Source organism: Perna viridis, chromosome 9 (assembly GCF_037379345.1).
Source record: "Perna viridis isolate PV_CMFRI_1.1 ecotype Kerala chromosome 9, ASM3737934v1, whole genome shotgun sequence".
Lineage (NCBI taxonomy): Eukaryota > Metazoa > Mollusca > Bivalvia > Mytilida > Mytilidae > Perna > Perna viridis.
Genome location: NC_142453.1, coordinates 37718511 through 37737200, shown reverse-complemented (window position 1 = coordinate 37737200; position 18690 = coordinate 37718511). Strand labels below are relative to the sequence as shown.

The following is an 18690-nucleotide window of genomic DNA, read 5'->3' as shown; positions in this document are numbered from 1 at the left end:
AAGCATTTGACTTATAAGGGTAACTCATTCAAATTATTGAGTGGCAAAGTGACGATTTGCAGACTTGGACTTATTAGGGTAACTCATTCAAATCATTGAGTGGCTAAGTGACGATTTGCAGCCTTTGACTTATTAGGGTAACTCATTCATTTTGATTTTGTAGCATGGCTTCTTCATAAAAATTGTTTTATTTATTCATAAGGCATCAAAAATACATGTAAATCATAAATGATAACTTCTAGATTGACTAAAATGATATTAACATTAGAGATTGGGGAATAAAGAAAGAATCTCAAATTACCAATTTTCCATCACTGTCAGAAACCATCTGGTTTGTAAGCGACAAATTTTATCAGAAAATAAATTAACAAATTGAATTTTAGCCTTTTACGATAAAAAATATTGACACATGCGTGCAGTAATCATAAGGGTACAGTTAAACTTTCATTGCTATCGTTTAAAATTGATATGATAGTTTTATTAATGTAAAGAATTTTCAAATAAATTATTGAAATTGACATATTTTAGTAATTCAAATCGTAGTGAAATCGAACAAATTCCGTAGGGCGGTTCAATGTTTCCCTATATGACTTATGGACTAAGTGGTTCAAAGAACTATCCACAAATACAACACTATATGCATAGTAGCCGTAAGTAAAACATATTTATTTCTGAACAAAACCACAGAGAATTGTGCAGCAGGATAATTTAAGACATTTATTCTGTTCTCATAACTTTACTCCGACATAGTAAATTCATTAGATAAATCTTTCGATGCTACACTGTCTTATATATGTCCCGTTATATGTTCACCATAATATATGTACTTTAAAGCGAGGTAATCCTAGTATGATGACGTGGTAAATCCAAGTGGTACAAAGCGAAAATACATTTAACTTATATGTATGTCCGAGGCAAAACGTGGTAAATCCAAGTAGTACAGAGCGAAATACATATAACTTATATGTGGTTAGTGCGTTTAGTTCATTTACATTTGAATATGCATATAGTTTTACCATCTTGGTTCGCAAAAATGAGTCTAGAGGTAGTTGCATCAAAACACATCGCCCAGGGATGATCAATCTTATCCGTCTCAGTCAGAACGATATCAATAAATTTCCCCTCGCCATTAATACGATGAATGTTATTGGAATTGCATCCTGCTATGTAAATGTTCCGTCTATGATCGACGGCTACGGCCATTGGTCTTATAAGGTTACCAGAACGGTATTCAAACATCTCCTCGCCATCCATATTCACACAGTAAATAGCATTTTGATCAGAATACAATATCATATCGTCAAAAGTGTTCATATACCACATTCTGGTTGTCTTGGAAACAGTAACTGTTCTCATATGAACACCTGTAGTGTCTAAAATATAAAGTTCGCGAATGGAACCAACAAGGATATTGTCCTTTGTGCTGTTCACCCCGTAACAGTTACCCGGTAGCTCAACTACCTTACCAGACTTAAGCGTTGATATGTCTATAAAACGAACACAACTTCTTTGTGGCATTGAGATAATAGCATTTTTCATAGTACATGTGTCATTAACTACACATATGTCCCAAGGTGCTCCGAACAGTGAGCAACTTGTGAGGAAGGCGCCGTTCGATTCGAATACCAAAATGCTATTGTTCCTATAATTGCAAAGCAGAAGTTTGCCATCAGATGCTGCTGTCATTCCAGTAATTTGCATTTGGGGGTTTGTATTGATATCGAATTTGTTCTCAAACTCAAGTTCGGAAAGGATACCCTTCATTTCCGGAAACTGTGCAAACCTTAGTTTTGGTGAATTATAGACCAATGAACAAGCGTCTCGTCTGAAGCAAACATCACCAAGTTCCTCAGTAAATGTGAAGGCTTTGTTCGATTCTTTGAACTGTAGTATAGGTTTCTCGAGTGTCTGTATAGTCTTCTCGATTCGTTGGTCCATGTTAGCGATGCTAGACTTTACTTTATGTAGCAGGAGAAATACTTGCCTTTGTGAGCCATCAGAGGTTGCTGACGATATTTGTCTTTGTAGACGGACCGCTTCATTCTCAATATTCAACATGGCATCTTTTTCTGCTTCTAATTCTGCTTTCTTTGCTATACTTTTTGCCTGTAGTTTGGAAAGCAGCCTCTTTTCTAAACTTTCAACGTAGGAAATTATGTTTGATTTCGCCTTAACAATTGTTTGTTTCAGTTTTGCTTCTTGCTCATCAAGTGAATTGCTATGCTGCTCACGCAAATCGGCTACAGTTCGTGAAGATGTAACTATATAGCCCAACTCTTCGTTTAGATTAGAGAGCAAAGTGGATTCCTTAATATCTTGCGAAGCAACGTCGATCGGAATAACCTCCTTACAGTCCCCATGAGACTCAGCCGCACAGGCTCGACAGCACAACACGTCATGAAATGTACAAAACAAATCTAGAGTAGTATTTGGGTGACGATCACAAACCTGTTGTGACTTAATGGTGTTTTGTAAGGAGAGTGCTTGCTTTAAATCTACCACTTGATGCTCCGACGATACCTTTATGACTCTATGTGCATTTACGCAATCTTTACAAAGTGGTTCCTCACAATCATTGCACCAAAACAGCGCTATGGAAGAGTTATCTTTTCTGGTACATGGTTCGCAAAACGTGTTAGAAGCCATCTTCGAGCTACAAAAAGGACAAAATGGTATAAGTATAATAACAAACATTTAGGAAGAGTTATGTGGAATTAAAAATGAGTTCTATTTAAACGTATTTTCTTTTAAGAATCAGAACAGTGCAATTGTTCATTTTATAGATTGATGGAAAAAAAAAACAATTTGACCAGTTCAATTTCCTACAAAATCTATAAATTCGTATAATTTTCACAAACATTAAGGCTAGTTTGAGTACTTATGTTTTTTTTTCTAAATTCAAGTTATAAAGTATATGCATTTTTTATATAATACAATTATCTCTGATGTTTTAAAATAAGATCTACAGTTAAACGAAATTCAATCACCTACACCAAAAATAAATAAATAAATAATAAATAAATAAATATAAAAAGTAAAAAATTGAGGTCTTTAATAACTGTGGCTACCCAATACATCTGATCGTAGGTACGTTTAGCGTTGTATTGTTCGGAGACTACTATGATCCATCAAATTGTACTTGAAAAAAATAAAAACTGAATTAAATGATTAAGTATCACCCCAGCTAAGGATCATGCAGTGTGATTCATGGGTAAAAAATCTACATATTTTTATTTTTGATATTTTGTCTGAAAGGTCATAGTAAACAGAAATTAACATGTGGTTTTTCATATAACCCGTGCTCTTAGGAGATAAAAATTATATAGAATGCACTGTAGATTTCAAAATTAAGGGAGATAACTCTGTAAATGACGCTCAAATACAATAGAATCTACTGGATTTTCAATGTTGATTATCCCCTAAGAGCAGGCAGATTTGAATGAATAATTACATATTTCAAAGAATAGACCCATAAAACAACTTAATTACAAAAATAAAAATATGTAGCCTTTTTATTGAAAATGAACTACATACAAGTAACTTACCCACGTGAATATTTACAATCTACACAACGTGTAAAACGTGTATCATCTGTTTATCATAGTGTAAATAGTGTTTTACCTGAGGATATACAGGTAATTTATAGTATGTACAACAATGCAGGTATACCTATTGCTCACCGTTCACGAATTTTCAACTTTAGATCATCACGAATTTTATACATAAATTATTTATGTTCAAATAATCTAATTAGCATATTATGCCTTTTTCGTGCATCATTGGTTGTTCATCATCCGATTTTACACATCCATAAATTCTGGAAAAACAGTGTTTAATCCTAAAATATGACGCGTTCAATTAATTGAAATCGAGAGGTTAAATTATATAAAAACGTTGCACTGTCATAAGTTAACCTATAGATATAACACTGTACAGACTTGAATAACATGGTCGAAGGTGGTAGAAATATGCTCAAGTCAACCTTCATATACCTCTTTTTTACATCAGTTTTGTTTGGTCTCTATCGAAGGCCAGGATAAAGTTAATAAGCAGAAATAAGAAATACTATTTAGATTTATTCTAAATCATAGCTATCTTGACATTTTCAAATTTGCAATGCAGTGCGCAAATAGGAAAAATAGAATAGAAAAAGTCAGTAGGAACGCGTGAATACAGAAAAAATATGCTAACAGTGAGCAAGCTGTATGTATAGATATTGCCTTTTTGAAAAGGTTAAATAGTCTGATATACGTGTACTAATGAACCAAACTACACAATTATAAAAAGTCACTTACAATTGGTGTTTACTTAGGTTATACAGTAAACTGATCTTGAAATATTATTTTATGTATTAATGTAGACTGAGTAAACTATTTTTGTTCTTTATTGTATTCTTTAAACATATTGATGAATTAATATCATCACAGAGGTTTAATAACAGATCGACATTTATAAGTATTTCTATTGCAGATGGCATTTAAAATCATTGCAGAATGACGCATTGGAAAGAGAAAAAATATCAGCACGATGGTTGAATTTCTTAAACATACTTACAGTGAAAAACTAGTGGTCACTTTCCATTCAGGTCATTCTGTGTTTCATACTACACCCGTCAGCAATTAAAAAAACCCAAACTCTGACGTGTATATAATTGACGTAATTGGAACTTTCCGTATACTCATTAAAGTTATCAAGATCATGAAAGGTCAATCGATATATGCATGGATGTGGTATATAGAAGTTCATGGCTGTATTTATACTGAGGCTCAACTATTCGTTTTTAATAGTTGTTGGGGAAAGGGGGAGGGGTCAGGTGGGATGGTACCCATTTAATAGTATATATTCCTGTTGATATTACCCATTTAAACGTCTTGATTTTTTAACTTGACTTTTCACTCGGATTTTATCCCCTAAATGGATACATTTCTATCACCGGTTTATTTCGTCAGTACATGCATAAACGTCTCTCTCCCAACAGTTTTCAATGGAGGGAACATCAAGACAATAGTATGTTGTTTTAACTGAGTGTTTCTTATCAGCATACATGAAAATGTAGGACTACTAAACTGATAAGAAATTCAAAACGTATGTTCATGTTTATAACATGATACTTAAGTTTCATGGTTTTTCATATTAGTACTGGATAATATAAATAATTTAGCCGTATCAAATACATGCACATGTGGAATTCATAATGATATTAAGCTATCCAATAGTGTTATCTATAATCCTTGCAGCCATCTTTTCCATTGGACAATGTTGTGAACCCATTCAGGCTTCACTTTGCCGAACTGGAATATCCTATAATACAACTACGTTTCCGAATCTTGCTGGGCATAGTTTTCAAGAAGGTGCCACTATCGCCTTACAACAGTACACACCACTCATAGAATTAAACTGTAGCCCATACATCAGAGAATTCTTGTGTCGTGTATTTATACCAGAATGTGGACCAAACGGCGACATCGTTGCACCGACTTGGGAGATGTGTCTTGATGCGTTCAATGGTTGTGGAACACTAATGTCAAAATTTGGATTTTCCTGGCCATCAGCATTGAGCTGTTTAAAATACGAACGTGAGTTTTTTTTTTTAATTAAATGATGACAAAAAAACTGTGTTTATTTTGTCTCGTTTAAGACTTAAATTGTCGCGAAAACAAATAACTCACACACGCACCCACACACACACTTCGTATAGTTTTTTTTTTATTTAATGCAGCAGAAAATACCTTTATCTATTAAAATTTCTTGATTTCATGCAGCAGAAAACACGTTAATCTATCAAATCAGAGTTTTAATTGATTATTTTATGTTTGGCGATTTCAAGGGAATATGTATTTTTTCAGCATTAAAAAAAATCTGAGATCGTTACGATTAGAAAAAATAAATAAATACATCACAAACGAAGGGGTTTTGATATTAAATACATATATAATACATCTGTTGTGGTGTTTTTTTGTTTTTTGTTTGGGGGGGGAGCATACTTTTGAACAAAGGAAAAAATCCTTCGTCATAACACAAATCTTAAAGCGTAGATGTAAGGTTACCCAAGACAGCACTTTTTTGTATTATTTTATTATAAATCTAAATCAGAACATACTACATCTACTTTAAAATCATCAATGACTGGGAAGTCGGTGACCGAAGGATCATCGGTTGTCATCAGTGAGTGGAAAGTCGATGACCGAAGGATCGCTGCCTCGGTAATTATCAATGAATGGTGAGTTGGTGACCGATCGACCGGTGGTTATTAACATGATCTGTGAGGGGTTGGTGACAGATTGACCGTCGGTATCACCAATGAATTGGAAAGTTGATGAAGGATGGACCGTCGGTTATTACATGTATTAATGAATGAGTGGGGCATTGATGACCGAAGGATTGACCGTGGGGTATTGGTAACCGATCGACCGTCGATAATTATCTGTGAGGAGGGGGTTTGTGACGGATGGACCGTGGGTAGTCGTCAATGAGTGGGGAGTTGGTAACCGATCGACCGTAGATAATTACCTGTGCGGAGGAAGTTCCTATTTTTGCAGAGTTGTCATTGTTTATGGTGGTTCTTTGTGTGGGAGAGGGTATGTTATAATACCTTTTACATTTTTTGTATGTTTTTTTTTACAGAAAGTACACTAGGAAATCTGAAAACCATGGCCAACGACCATTCTATTTTCTGGTTCGGTTCAGAATTTAAATCCATTTGTAGTGTATCCAGGCCACCACTTCTATGTCAATGGAACTTTCATCCAAAGAAAAAGGACAGTATCTTCTCTCGACTAAATATTGAAGTGAATGTTTCTACTATAGACAGACTGATGGGAATACAATACAACTACGAGGCAGGTATGTGGTCCAATACTATACTGCTGATCACATAAGCGGATACAAGGTGGGGCTGTCCCCTTACCAATTAGCAAAAATTATGAAAATCGAATATTTTTGTGTGTTAATGCCTACACTTTATGTTTATCAAGGATTTTTTGTGACCCCTCCCCTTGAAGAAATTCTCTAGATCCACCACTGAACTGTGTATTATAGACAGTGTTTAATATGTCTATTAATTTACATTCTTTTAAAATGTGTAGAATGCATTAGAAATACAACAATTACATTTACTAAATGCAAATGCACACTTTTCATACACGCCCACTTTCCAACCATGTATGCGCACATTGTACATTTGATGCATGTCAACCCTTTCAGGGTACGTCTTTTCTTGCAACAATAATTATTCATTGCCTGGTGGTAACTTTGAAGTCAATCCTTTATCGACCGATGTTCACCATCCATGGGAAGTTCGACACATGCCGACCATAAAATGGACGTTTGAAGCATCTGACCTGTTCACACTTCTTCTATATGACGTCGGATTTAATCAACTGCACGCTTTATTTATCAATATACAAGGAAATGATATCAATAACTCTATTGTAAGTACAAAAAGGTGAGGAAATAGGATAACTTGGATTCAGTGGTCCTTTTCACAAAACATCGTTAAGTGTAAAATTAGTCGTAAGTTATGACGTCATAATTTACGACTTATTTTACTCTTACGAAGTTTTGTGAAAATGGCTACAGTATGTAGAAGTTCTCATCATTTCCGCTACATTAACGTTAAAATTTTGAACTCTCTTATTTCTGTATGAATAATATGATTTGAAAATGCAATAATGTAAGTTCGTAAGTATAAACTGTTTTTTTTAACATTAACAGATCATAAAGAATTACACTGGACCTTTGAACCCAACTAGTTTTGTTAATCCCTATGTATTTCTGCTGTACAAACAAATCCGAAGAATAACACTACATAATGGAACCAAACAAGGACTTTTGAATGACCCACTCCAATTTATACAGTACAACACTGACATAGGAGGTACGTTGTCTTTTTATCGTTTCATCGGTGATACATCAATCAAGAACACCACCGGAGGTCGAGTTCTTACGCTAGACACAAGAAATCGCCAAAAATTTACAAAAAATTGATGTTCTTACGATTTTACATTTTTACTATCTACAGATCATGCCTAAGAATTACAAGGGCAATAGGCTACCATCTTGGATATAACTTTACTGATTTTTTGTAGCTGTTAATGCTCTGTACCGATAGGTAATACGTTTACTTCGCACACACTGTATACTAGTACGTAAACCGTGATAAAGGTTCTATATAGTCATGATATATCATACACTATCCTGATACTGTTTGTTAAACGCATTGAACACATTTAATATCACAATAGACTCGTTCTTGCTATAAGCAGGTAAAGTCAGTACGTTCGCAAGGTACATTGAAATATTTCCCGTAATGATTCTGGCAGTGTTCTACCGTTTTCCTCCTGGAAAATGTTGCATTTACCTCGCGGAAATGCTAACTTAAGTACAAAAGGGATTTTTTTCCAGATCTAAAGTCAATTTCCTGGGTTAAGGTACAGGAAGACCCTTATTCAATAAAGATATTCAAGGAAAGATATTTGGCGAATAACTGCCCGATTCTGATTTCACAAGGTATGTAAAGGCATTGTACATGTAGGCCCGGGGTTATTTTTTCAAATACAAACTTAGAATTCTAGTGGCCGTGGTGACTAATTTATCCTGCGATGAGGTTATTTGTTAAACGAATAAAGGTATACGGTTATTTTTTTTTGCTGTATCCGTACATTAGCTGGTTATCGGCTTTCTGGCTCCTCCCAATCACGTGATCGGCGGAACTACTTTTTTCTGGTATGCGTAAATTAATCATGGCCGCCACCATAGATACGATATAAACAAATTGCCATTGCGTATCTGATTAATCTTTTTTTTTTGCTGTTTTGTTTCGTTTTCACCTGAATGAAATTAAAGATTTTATGTAATCCAAATAATGATTTTGTTTGTATTTTTTTCACCGTCATATATATGGCAAATCCCAAATCTCGTTCAGATTTGATTCATTATCAGTTTGCTGACGACTTCCAATATACCAAACAGAAGCAAGTCAGCTTCCACCTTCCTCGCGAAATTCAAAACTTTAATGTTCTTAAAATCGACTTTACAACATTCAAAATATTTGTATTTATTGTTCATTTTACTTATTTGTCTCTTGGAATTAAATAAATTTTGATACATTGCTTATTTTCTTCAAACAGCTTTGACGTAATATATGGTGCGGATTGAATTTCAATGTTTACTGAGTCATGCGCCATGCGTATTAATTTTTTCTTCGGGTTTAACGGTCGGGGCTCCTCAGGGGATATGCATTTTAAAATTTTATTTTCAGAATGTACGCACGGACAAAACTATTAATATAACAAGATAAAAACAATATAGGTACATTGTCGAAAATTATTGAAGATATGTGTATTCGGCTTGGAACGGGGGAAATAGCTCGGCGGAGCCTCGCATTTCGTACCCTTTCCGCCGCCACATCACATATCTTCAATAATTTTCGACAATGTACCTATATTGTATATATATGACCTGCTTTATACGAACGTTTAAAAAAATGATCATTTGGTAAATCGGTGGACTCTTTTGAGAAACAGTCCATTTTGTAATCGAAACAAGTCAACAATAATATTGGTCGAAGCGTAAGCGACGTCCTATGTATATACATGTCTGACTGTCGGATATGACGTATATCGGAAATGATGTATATATAATGTACTTAGGAAGTGATTGTTTTTGAAAGGGTAATCAAGGGAACCAAGGTTATAGCGGTAATCAAAAGAATGTAATCCAGGGACAAAGACCAGACATGGAAAACAGACATACACAACAAAGAACATAAATTAACTAAAATCATACATACAAAGTAACAAAAGTAAATGAGCAACTCGGACTCCACTAAAAACTGGGAGCATGGAGCAGCTGCATCGGTAGGGTAAGCGTCCTCTACTTTTCTAGAAACACCCGCCGAGTTGCTCATAAAAAGTCAAGTCCGGGGTAGACAAACGAGGGAAGGAAAACTATGACCCGTTGTATAAATCAGTTTTCATGTTGCTGATGGATACACCATAACGATCCACGAGTTCATGATAACGGCCATAAGACTTCTGTAGTGATGACTTCAATCTTGTAGCAACATAACTCTGTTTCAGAAGCCTATTTGGTAGAGTTCTAGCGCGATACAAAAAATCTGCGTAGTTTCGGCAAGTTCTGGCATAACTTATGAGTTGTGATATGAACACTCCATACGCAGGAGCCGAAGGGATGTTGCCACAGATGAAAGGAAAGTCGACAATTCTGAATGAAAAGTCATCACGTTTGTCGTAAAGTTTGGTCAATAATTTTCCTTTACCATCGATTTCTAAGTGTAGGTCAAGATATGAGGCTGACTTCACAGTGTCTGTAGTATCCTTTATCGCAAGTTCTTTTGGGTAGATGCGATGTATCTACAAAGACCCACAGCGTGTGGTCCTGGAAGTCTCGAATATTTTCGTTGGTCGACACAAGTACAGATTGCCCCTCTCCCATTGACAAAAGGCTAAACACATATCACTATAGTTGATAGAAGTTTTTATGTTCTAGTCATGAAAAGTCAAGACCGTCCATTTTTACCACGTGATCAAAATCTCAACATGTCATTGGATATTACTTACACGCCTTCAGCCATTACGTTCACGTCGTGTTGTAAAACATATAAGTATGGGTAAGTGCATTTTGTGATCAGTAAAATGAATGAAGCGTTTAAAGTGAAAACAAAATTGAACATAATTTATGATGGGTCGATGCCATTGCTGGTAAATTATATGTCCTCATTTTTGTTTATAATCCCAGTAGTCAGACATGACTTGAACTGTATCACAGGTTATCTAACGAAATTGCTATATCACAAGTTCAAAAACCCTAAAACGCTGATATGGTAGAATATTTCGGTGCTGGATTTGACTTCCTCTTTCGATATTTTAGTTTTGAGTAATTTAACACAATTTTTTTTTTGGTTGTTGAACTTCCTAAATATTTAGTTTTAATGAGAGGTTACTCATTGAATCAAGTGAATCTACATTCCGAAATTCACTTAATTTATATGATACAGTGTATATATTGTTATATTTGCAAATACATATTACATGAAGTTTGTTGAAGTCGAGAAAACCAAGACAGAAACTACAAAACAATCACATTAAACTCACGAAAATTTACAGAGAGAACAGACCAACACATCTCTGTTCTATATAGGTAACACTCATGAATTATTTGTTACTCAAAAATGATAAACACATTAAATTTGATATACAAAATATTTGCTTTTGTAACTCCACAAGTGCAAAGTTGACTTTTTCAAAGGTTTCTAGTTTAAACTTCGGGAAAATAATTACGAAACAAAAAAAATAATAATAAAAACGAACACAAAATCCCCCGAAAAAAAAAACCACAAAACAAAACAAAAAACAAAACAAGGTATCAACAATGACGACGACGAAAACAACAACGACAACACCAGATGAAGCACATCCCTCAATGTGAACAAAACTTCGATATTCATTTTTTCATTTGCAAATTTTTCATTCATTCATTATAACGTCTATTGATTAGAGAAACATCTTTCAAACTGAATCCTATAGCAAACATAACAGTGAAGACAGCAAATGTAAGGTCGTCAGCCATACCAACTGTTAATATTTTGAAGCAGGATATCTACCCAAACGCCAGCAATTTTTCTGGTAATCAGACTCACTATCTGAAATATTTTAAGATGTGCATGCATAAAAGTTGTCAAATGTAAAATAATTTCTTTTTTAAGTTAATGCAGTTGAGTTTTAATAGCTTTATTTTCATTTTTTTTAAATTCAGTTAAGAAAACTCGAATGATAATTATGGTTGCTTGTGACAGTTTTTTCGAATCAATAGAACTTATTGTAAATTCAGTAAATGTTTTATGAAAAAAACACTAGTTATTAATATAAAAGGAAACTTTTTGGTCACGTCTTCATAAGCTCAAATACAATGTAGGTTAAATAGACGAGACAGTAGAGATACCAATAGAAAATGTCAGTTGATACAATCAATGCTCATTTTAAAATTAAGGCGATGAACTTTACTCTTTGATCATGGTTGACCCAGACGCTGCCACCACCGGAAATGACACACATCCTCGTATCCACTGGATGGTACTAAACATTGCACACGGTGACGTAATAGATGGGGTGACTGTAAAGGAATACCGAGGCCCACAGCCACCAAGTGGTATCCACACCTATTATTTTCTGCTTTACTTACAGAAATCTAGAATAGAACCAACAGATGTCAGGAAATACACCAGCTCATGTTCACGGTATAGTTTTTTTATCTTTAACAAGTATTTTAATAGTAGACTACGGTAATAACTCTTGGTTTTAGGTAATTGTTAAAAGTATTGTTTTGGCATCCGAAATACTTGATTAATGTTAAATTTATGAAAAAAAAACTTTCAGTGGTCGAAAATTAAATTCCTAATTTAAAATTCAGCAGGATTAAGATATGAGTGAAAAACAATAACAAAAGAGTCTTGTTTCTATTGTCAATTCGTTAGTACAGATATGGTACCATACTAATTGGCTGCATACTGTTAGTGGGAGCAATTCCTAATGTTATGGTACTAAGTCTTTATATATTTATTACAGGTTATTTCTGTAAATTTGTAATGAAACAAACACTACTACTAGAACATGAATCATTAAAATTATTTTTAATTAACGTAGTTACGTTATGGAGGTCATAATATTGATCTTATCTATTTATAATTTGAAGGTGTTTTTTTGACATAAATGGTTTTACAAATGATGAGAGTTTAGTATTGACGGGTGCCAGTTGGTTCACTGCCGAATATGATGAATACATTCGTCATCTCAAAGTAGACGAAAATGAAAAGAATGAGGACCAAGAGTGCAAAGGTCAACCTGGGTTCACGCCAATGTGTACCACCGACACACTCCCAAGTGAAAATTTTGGATAGATCAGTATTGTTAATTATAATGCAAGTAATGAGCGAGTATGTCCGCATTCATATAGTATATAGTAAACAAGTGATAATGAACAATTTTGAATTATTATCTGTTAAGCCAAATAAAGTTTTACAAGGCTTTCTCTATAACCATTGACTTTTTGCACATCACATTTAGATATCATTAAATTTCTCTAATTAGTTGACATCCCGTCCACTCATGGTATTGCTAATTGACATGAACAGATTTTACAAACTGGTTAATTCATCAGCTCCGTGACTTTGCAAATGTTTCAAACAAACTTGTTTTTACTGTTATGTACCTTATATAAAGACGAATAGGTAATTTTTTTCAAATTTGAGATTATACAAACAATTGGTTGCAACATCACCATGCATGAGGTTTTGAAATAAGTTCTACTCAAACAATCAGTAATTCGCATTGGTTATAAATCCATAGCCGAATGAACTCGCCTAGATTACAGAATCATGGTCGGATAGACTCGTCTAGGTCACAGAATTGTGGCCAAGTGGTCTCGCCTATGTTACAGAATCATGGCCAATTTGACATTGTATATAATCAGATACTATAGAGGACATTGCCATAATTGTCATTTTAGGTTCCGCTCATATTTTTTCTACCCTGGACTTGACTTTTTATGTACAACTCGGCGGGTGTTTCTAGAAAAAAAACAGGACACTTACCCTACCGGTGCACCTCGTCCAATGTTTTAGTGGAGTCCGAGTTGCTCATTTGGTCTTGTTACTTTGTATGTATGATTTTAGTTAATTTATGTTCTTTATTGTGTGCATCTGTTATCCCCGTCTTGTCGTCTTTATCTCTTTTAATAGTCATTTGATTTCCGTATGAAACTAGGTTCCCTTGATTACTTGTTCAACAGTACATTAAGAAAATCCACGAAAATTTGCTTCTGGCTGAATACAGGATTTTACTCAAGAAATTGTTTTATGTAATAAAATACGTTCTAACACCTGTATTTTGCCAACAATAAGATATGAACATAAAATGTTTAAATTCATCTACAGGTTTAAGCTTGTAAATATATAAGTATTCTGAATATCTTTTACAGGACAAGCGCGCTGAATTGATTTGTAGCAAATTATCAGATTAAATAAAATATTAATATTGCACGATTTGTTGATCTCGGTTTCCAGCTGGACCACAGGATTAACTTTTGCAATTCAAAATGACAGTCATTACTAGCCCATTTAGGAACAGGAATATATTATAGACTTCAAATCTGACTTTTGACAGTTTTATTTGTAGATATGTGTTCAGTTCTTTAATAAATATCAGTTCATCACCACCTTCTGACAAGTATGGGATTCCTTTCAACTCAACTTTACCTCTGACTACATACAGACCTGTGCACTTGTAAAAATGTTAAACATGACTGGACCTAGATAAGTAAAATTTAAATTCGTTTTAAAATATCAAATTCTAAAATCTATTTTGCTATGCTGTTTTTCTAAATTCTTATGACAATGCCATTATAAACTTAGTTGAGGTAATGTTTGAGGTGTTCCCCATATATTAAATGTGAACTCTATTCAAATTGAAATACTGAAATAGGGTATGTGATATAGGTCAAGTGGTGTGATGTAGGGTAAATAATAGAGGTTTTAAGCAATTACTTATAATGAATATACAAAAAAGGTAAATGAATGATATATGCTGAAAATTACATGCCAAAATCTGTATCACATGCTGTATCAACCCAAGACTAATTGTAACAAAACAACATGTTTTAAAACAAAGTGAAGGTTCCTTTGTCCCAATTTCATAATACTTGCAACAAAAGCAGAAGCAGCACTAGAACAAAGGAATAAAGCTATAATATAACACGACAGTTGTCAGGAAAATCTGGATTTAAAAAAAAAGTGGCTACACTTTAAATGCAATGAAAGAAAAAATGGCAGAAATTGACACGAAATTTAAAGAATTGTTAAATCGCACTTCACAGAAAAGAATGGACTTCACTAAAAACTGGGAGCATGGACCAGGTGCACCGGTAGGGTAAGCGTCCTCTGCTTTTCTAGAAACACCCGCCGAGTTGCTCATAAAAAGTTAAGTCCGGGGTATACAAAAAGGAAAGGAAAACTATGACTCATTAAATAAATCAGTTATCATTGTGCAGATTTATACACCATAACGAGTTCATGATGACGACCATATAATTTCTGTAGTGATGACTTCAATCTTGTAGCAACATGACCCTGTTCCAGAAGCATATTTGTTGGAGCTCTAGCGCGATACAAAAAGTCTGCGTAGTTTCGGCAAGCTCTGACATAACGCATAAGTTGTGATATAAACACTCCATACGAAGGTGCTGACGGGATGTTGCCACAGATAAAAGGAAAGTTGACCATTCTGATGAAAAGTCATTACGTTTACCATCGATTTCTAAGTGTAGGTCAAGATATGAGGTTGCAAATCTCTCGGTCCAAATATGATACCAGCAGAGGCATTATAAGTAGACCCTAAACAATTTTCCAACCCACCTTTACTTAAACCCGGGAGATGGATCAATTACCAGATGACTGGAAAACTTTCTAGTATGAAATGCCAAAAAAAAGGACACTGGAGTCTGTGCAAAAACTACTGAGGCATCATGTTGCTGCGAAACAATGTTGATCAATAACCACTTTAAAAATAATATTCATCAAATTGAATGGAACAGGTAATTTCCGTCACAGTTATAGACTTTGAAAAAAAAGCCTTCTATTGCTTTCATACAGAAATCCTACGGAATCTAATGGACCACTGTGGAATACCAGTCAATATTTATATTGTAAATCAAAAATATGTAAAATGATACGGAGTGTAAGGATGTATGTGTTGTTTAGGAAGTGTTGTGGACATATGAAAACGTTTAATTATGGTTTATTTCATCGTCCAGAGAAAATAACAAAAAACATTGACCTCAGTGACATGAAGACATGGCAAACATCGACCAGTGACATGATGACATGATATTATAGGCTGAAATACACGTAGAACTGGAATAATACGATTTACAATTTAGAAGTATTTCTGCATATTCAAACACAGTAATGTTACAAACATCAAGCATGCAACTCAAAAAACGAAAGTACTCAATGTGAGGCAATACACCATAAGAGAAGATGAGAATCGGCAAAAATGTTTTGCAAAGTATGCAAAAATTGAACTTGACAATGTACAAGGAGACACAAGTGAATGTTTTGACATTTAGTCAGTTGTAAGACAAGGTTGCACGCTTCCATTTTCCTTTTCCTAAGGAATACAACATCAAATGAAAGAAATGGAATCCAGTGGCATCCTATGAACTAACTATTGACTTTTGCTAGCTTAATATTTACTTGTTAGTTTATCTGGTGTAGGTAACACATTTTCAATATTGACATTATTTATCTATCAATGAGCATATTGCTATAATATCATTTATCAGGATTCGGATTGCTATGAACTTATAAACTAAATATGTACATAGAAGCATATTGGTACAGTATACATAAAAGAAACAATACTGTGATTAAAGAATAATTTTATTTTATTTGTAATAAATATTAAATATGTAATCCTTTTTTCTAACATTAAATACTAAAATAGTATGAAAAATTGTCGAGCACAGCGAGGCAAACAAAACAAAAAATGTTCATACAACTTTTGGCATAATAGGGAGATTAATTTGTTTTTACTTTTCAGTGTGCTACAAGGTTGTTTTTTTATGTTCTGTACAGCGCAGGTCAATTAATTTATTTTCTTCATATGGTCACACACATTTTTTTTAAACATTCAATAAAATATAATTTTATTAGAATATTTATCTAAAGGATCTTCCAAGCCCCCTAGGCCTCCCCCTCAATGTCAAATTATCGTCCCCAAATTAATACATTACTTCACTATATGCCATATTTTGTGTACCTGAGGAGTGTTGTATACCTGGATAACACAAATGATGATCTAAAACCAAGGCTGGCAAAATCTCAAGCTCCGAACAGCGTCTGACGTTCGAATATACGCTGCAGCTACCCCTTTTAGAAAATGCCAATCGGTACATCCTAGGCCAATCCCGGGAAAAAGTGAATGATTTTACGCGACGTTATCCGATTGTCAAACGTCGTTTCAATTGAAAAATGTCCGAGAAAGACCTGTCTGCAGCGGTTAGAGAGAGAGACAAAGTGAACGTCTACTGCTGCGTGGAGCTTGACATTGCATTTGGTATGTTACCGGTATGAACTATGGAAATCCAAGCAGTTTACAAGTAGATCCAAACTTAGGCTATTTATTAACCATGTAAACTCGGTATTTCTTTATGGAGGTGAAAAGTGGAGTCTAACAGACTGTACCAATATGAAGAAACTTCAAATCGTTTTGTACTAATGTTACAAGAACAAACTCAAGATAAGGTGGCCGGAAAAAATCACCTTTAAATACTTTTAGAAAAGAGGAAATAAGATAATAATCACGCAAGAAATGATGGGGAATTGGAAATGGCTAGGGTGTACATTTAGTAAAGGCAAGATATACATCACTTGCCAATTCCAACAATGGACAAATCTTGTGGGGATGTAGGAGATCTCCATGATAAAAATGAAAGAGAGTACATGACAGGCAAATGACATTGGCGGATCCAGACTTTGGTCAGCTGGGGGATCTTACCAAATGTCAGATTTTTTTTACAAGTTTAACATGGAAGGAGCGAATAATTCAAGTTAGATTGCCTTAATGCCGAGCGAAGCGATGCGAATGTTTCGGGGAGGGGCACAATTTATTAAAAATCAACCTTTCGTGCTAAAATATTCACTGTTTCCTATAAAACAGGAGAGCGAACGTCCCCTACGCCCCTTTCGAATCTACTACTGCATAATTAAAAAAACCACATCTTTTTTCAGTAAAGGGAATTGAATGAATGTTGTGAATTACAATATACAAATAAAGTGCCCGACGTCGACCATTTTAAAACTCAAAATGTCAAGTAAAACCACAAGTCTTGTGTCTTGCAAGGCAAACCTCCAAAAAGTTACTAAAATTAAAGGCCTTATTTCCCAATTTATGCAATGTTCCAGGCAATTTACTTGTTTTAATACATTGTATAATTAGAGATGTTATTTTACTTATGAATCGCTTTATAGTTCCATTAGTTTGCAGCCATATATTCACATACACTTGTATAAATAATACTTTACCTAAGCATTGGAAATTAATCTTTTTATAAGGTACATGTATATTGTAAAAGGAAAATCGCATTTGGTTTTAGGCTGTCGCAAATACTCTTTTATGTATACATTAAAATGATCAATCTTACCCATTTATTCTGTTACTATTTAAAGAGGCCATTGTGTTTTTCTGATCGATATAATCAATATAAGTGATTAACAACAAGAGGAGTATGAGGGCCAAATTTGAAACTAGTCTGCAGAGTGTTTTCAGAATGAAGAAGAAATAAAAACAACGACGGACAATGAAGACTAAACTTATGCCAGGTGACGATAGCATTTTTTGCCAAACTAGGAATTCGAGAAACCATGAGACTGAATATATGCAAATGGTTATCGGCTAGGTATGTAGAAACCTACAATATTACATTGTTTTGAATTACGGACTTACGGACTTTGAAAGCAAACTTTGCTGGACATACAAACACTTTCTTTCATTTCAAATGCCATGATTCAGATCAAATCGTACATCAATATATATATATGTATGACGTCTTCCGCTATCTGTATAGTCATTACACATAATATCGGACCACATTTGAATTAGGTGTTTCACCCTTCTT

The 18690-nt window shown here is 34.3% G+C and overlaps 2 protein-coding genes and 1 long non-coding RNA gene across 8 annotated transcripts; 1 reads left to right on the top strand and 2 right to left on the bottom strand.

Annotated features, from left to right (window-relative positions):
- Positions 1 to 638: 638 nt before the first annotated feature.
- LOC148608273 (uncharacterized) lies at positions 639 to 4673 on the bottom strand. Of its 3 annotated transcripts, none has more exons than XM_088543928.1 (2): positions 4555 to 4673; positions 639 to 2653 (listed from the first exon to the last, which is right to left on the bottom strand). In XM_088543928.1, exon 2 carries the CDS (start codon positions 2644 to 2646, stop codon positions 985 to 987), a length of 1662 nt encoding a protein of 553 aa, XP_088400054.1. In that variant the 5' UTR covers positions 2647 to 2653; positions 4555 to 4673; the 3' UTR covers positions 639 to 984. The 3 variants fall into 3 exon arrangements, with proteins under 3 accessions (XP_088400054.1, XP_088400053.1, XP_088400055.1); XM_088543927.1 differs by lacking the exon at positions 4555 to 4673 and adding an exon at positions 3546 to 4325; XM_088543929.1 differs by lacking the exon at positions 4555 to 4673 and adding an exon at positions 3069 to 3502.
- Positions 4674 to 4808: 135 nt separating this feature from the next.
- Positions 4809 to 14054, top strand: LOC148608272 (uncharacterized). 4 transcript variants are annotated; one of them, XM_088543921.1, is made up of 9 exons: positions 4815 to 5576; positions 6625 to 6843; positions 7204 to 7430; positions 7714 to 7876; positions 8404 to 8508; positions 10510 to 10630; positions 11518 to 11645; positions 12010 to 12256; positions 12712 to 14054. In XM_088543921.1, the coding sequence occupies exons 1-9, from the start codon at positions 5195 to 5197 to the stop codon at positions 12914 to 12916; spliced, it is 1797 nt and encodes a 598-aa protein (XP_088400047.1). In that variant the 5' UTR covers positions 4815 to 5194; the 3' UTR covers positions 12917 to 14054. The 4 variants fall into 4 exon arrangements, with proteins under 4 accessions (XP_088400051.1, XP_088400050.1, XP_088400049.1 ...); XM_088543924.1 differs by lacking the exon at positions 7204 to 7430 and having other exon boundaries at positions 4813 to 5576; positions 6625 to 6839; XM_088543923.1 differs by lacking the exon at positions 8404 to 8508 and having other exon boundaries at positions 4813 to 5576.
- Positions 12009 to 18628, bottom strand: LOC148608271 (uncharacterized). Its single transcript, XR_015914940.1, has 2 exons — positions 18519 to 18628; positions 12009 to 12207 (listed from the first exon to the last, which is right to left on the bottom strand). It is a non-coding gene; the product is annotated as an uncharacterized LOC148608271 (long non-coding RNA).
- Between the last annotated feature and the right edge of the window lie 62 nt (positions 18629 to 18690).

Bases quoted from the DNA above. Each gene is read 5' to 3' on its own strand.
- LOC148608273 (XM_088543928.1), bottom strand. From the start codon at position 2,646: ATGGCTTCTAACACGTTTTGCGAACCATGTACCAGAAAAGATAACTCT.
- LOC148608272 (XM_088543921.1), top strand. From the start codon at position 5,195: ATGATATTAAGCTATCCAATAGTGTTATCTATAATCCTTGCAGCCATC. The intron at 5,577-6,624 runs GTGAGTTTTTTT...TTTTTTTTACAG, and splicing joins GAGCTGTTTAAAATACGAAC to AAAGTACACTAGGAAATCTG. The intron at 8,509-10,509 runs GTATGTAAAGGC...TTTATGTTCTAG, and splicing joins CCCGATTCTGATTTCACAAG to TCATGAAAAGTCAAGACCGT.